The sequence below is a fragment of the Rutidosis leptorrhynchoides genome, chromosome 3, assembly GCF_046630445.1.
Source record: "Rutidosis leptorrhynchoides isolate AG116_Rl617_1_P2 chromosome 3, CSIRO_AGI_Rlap_v1, whole genome shotgun sequence".
In the NCBI taxonomy this organism is placed as follows: domain Eukaryota; kingdom Viridiplantae; phylum Streptophyta; class Magnoliopsida; order Asterales; family Asteraceae; genus Rutidosis; species Rutidosis leptorrhynchoides.
In genome coordinates, this window is record NC_092335.1 from 207,926,133 (window position 1) to 207,928,870 (window position 2,738).

At 34.7% G+C, this 2,738-nt stretch overlaps 1 protein-coding gene across 1 annotated transcript; it reads left to right on the top strand.

Moving 5' to 3' along the window:
* Positions 1–1,752: 1,752 nt before the first annotated feature.
* LOC139900788 (uncharacterized) lies at positions 1,753–2,403 on the top strand. The gene has a single exon (XM_071883540.1). It carries the CDS (start codon positions 1,753–1,755, stop codon positions 2,401–2,403), a length of 651 nt encoding a protein of 216 aa, XP_071739641.1.
* Positions 2,404–2,738: the final 335 nt, after the last annotated feature.

Sequence of the window (2,738 nt, forward strand, 5' to 3'; positions counted from 1 at the left end):
TCTAACTAATTGGGGATTCGAATTGTAACAAGGTTTTAATACTTTGTTTAATGAATACACCAGGTTATCGACTGCGTGTAAACCAAGGTTTTACTACTTTGTTAACAATTACACCAATTACCCTTGAATGTAATTCACCCCTGTTTCAACAAGTTTATTAACTATTAATCCATTTCCGTGTCCGGTTAAATGAACGATTATTCGTACATATAAATACCCCGCCCATCGTGTCCGATTGAGTGTATATGGTAATTTATAGGGACGCCCAATTGTAAATCTTTATATTAACATTAACAAACTATCATTTAGTTAAACAATTATAAAGCCCATTAATAGTCCATAGTCTAATTTCCACAAGTGTCGTTCTTTTGTCCAAACCCTAATTATGGTACAAAGCCCAATTACCCAATTTTAGTAATTAGCCCAACATCATGATTACTTCGTTTTAAATAAGCATAATAATAACTTAGCTACGAGACATTAATATAAAAAGGTTGAACATAACTTACAATGATTAAAAATAGCGTAGCGTTACACGGACAGAATTTCGACTTACACCCTTACAACATTCGCTAACATACCCTTATTATTAGAATTATAATTAAAATTAAAATTAAATTATAAATATATATATAATTTACGTATGAGAAGAAGAAGAAAAAGATGATGAAAATGATCAGAATTCGGTTTGCTTTATAGGGAGTTTCAAAACTGGGGGCTCCGCGACTCGCGGCCATTTTGGCCTTCAAACTCCGCGAGTCGCGGAGTTTGAAATTCCAGCTCACAACTTTGGAGTCTTTCTCTGCCGACGGTTTTTATTTATAAATATAATATATATATAATTAATATAATTAATTATATATTATATTATATTTATATACATAGTTAACTTGTAATTTTTAGTCCGTTGCGTCGAGCGTTAAGAGTTGACTCTGGTCCCGGTTCCGGATTTTCGAACGTCCTTGCGTACAATTTAATATCTTGTACTTTTCGTTTTGAATCTTGTACTCTTGTAATTTCGAGATGTTTCTTATCAATAATTGGAACCTCTTTGATTGTCTTTTGTACTTTTGAGCTTTTTGGTCGTTTGCGTCTTCAATTCGTCGAATCTGTCTTTTGTCTTCACCTTTTATTATTTAAACAAATATCACTTGTAAAAAGAACAATTGCAACTAAAAGCTTGTCTTTCTTGAGGAATAATGCTATGAAATATATGTTCATTTTTAGCATTATCACAGAGAAACATGATTGGCAGAATGGTTAAGTTGTTATTGGATTAGCGGGAGGTCGCGGTTTCAAACCCGGACTTGGGCATTTTTTTAGAGCTACTCCTTTGAGGTAGTTATTACTAATACTCTTATTATTATTATTTCTTTATTATTATTATTATTATTATTATTATTATTATTATTATTATTATTATTATTATTATTATTATTATTATTATTATTATTATTATTTTCTATTGTTGATTGTTATTAAGTATTTATTCTTATTACCAATATTAGAAATAAGATTATTAGTATAATCAATATTATTATCCTTATTATTGTTACAAAAATATATATTATTATTATTAATATTATTATTAATATGACTATTAATAATAATATATATTATTATTATTAATATGACTATTAAAATAGTACCCAGATTGACTATTTGTTACTTCGCAAAGGGGATCTTAGGACTTGCGGAGATTGTAAGGTCCTGACTGCCTTGACAAGCTCCTCCCAGCATAGATTGTTGGTCATGGATTTGGTTCTCCAGAGACGGGCCACCAAGAGGGTGAGACAAGTCCAACCTAAGATCCTGTGGAAGAAGTTGAACGGAGAGAAGGCTGAGACCTTTAGAACTTCGGTTGTAGATAGAGTGGATACAGAATTGGAAATGATATCCAATGATGACGCGGATCAGATGTGGAACTGTCTGGCGTCCACCATTAGAGTGGTAGCCAAGGAAGTCCTAGGTGTGGCAGTTGGTACATTTATAGGCCATAGGGCTGTTAGAGAATCATGGTGGTTCAGTGACGAGGTTCAAAGCAAAGTTGCGCTTAAGCAACGAAGGTTTAGGGAGCTCATCACTTGTGGGGAGGGGACTCTGACGGATAGAATTAGGGCTGAAGAGAGATATAAAGAAGCCAAAAGAGAAGCTAAGAATGCTGTAACCCAAGCAAAAGAAAGAGCATATGAAGATCTGTATAAGAAACTTGACTCCAAAGAGGGAGCTAATGATATTTACAGGATAGCCAAAGCTAGGGAGCGAAGACGTATGGATCTTGATAACATCAAGTTTATCAAAAATGATGCTGGTCAAACTTTAGTAAAGGAAGAAGAAATTAGAAAAAGATGGGAAGAGTATTTCTCATCTCTCTTCGTGGGGGGGAAGACCAGAGCGCCATGAGGACTTACAAGACTCTGATATAGAACAATCCCAAAACAACATGGATTACGAGAGGATTAGACAAGAGGAAGCAAGATTGGCACTACGAAAGATGGGGAGAAATAAATCAGTGGGACCGGATCAGATTCCTATTAGGCGTGGCGGTGCCTTGGCGACGCTGGTGTTAGGTGGTTGACTTGCCTTTTTAACAAGACGTTTCAAAGCTCTAAAATGCTCATGGAATGGAGACTGAGCGAGACTATCCCCATCTATAAGAACAAGGGGGATGCTTAATGTTGCGGTAACTATAGAGGCATAAAATTACTTAGTCATACTATGAAGCTTTCGGAGAAAGT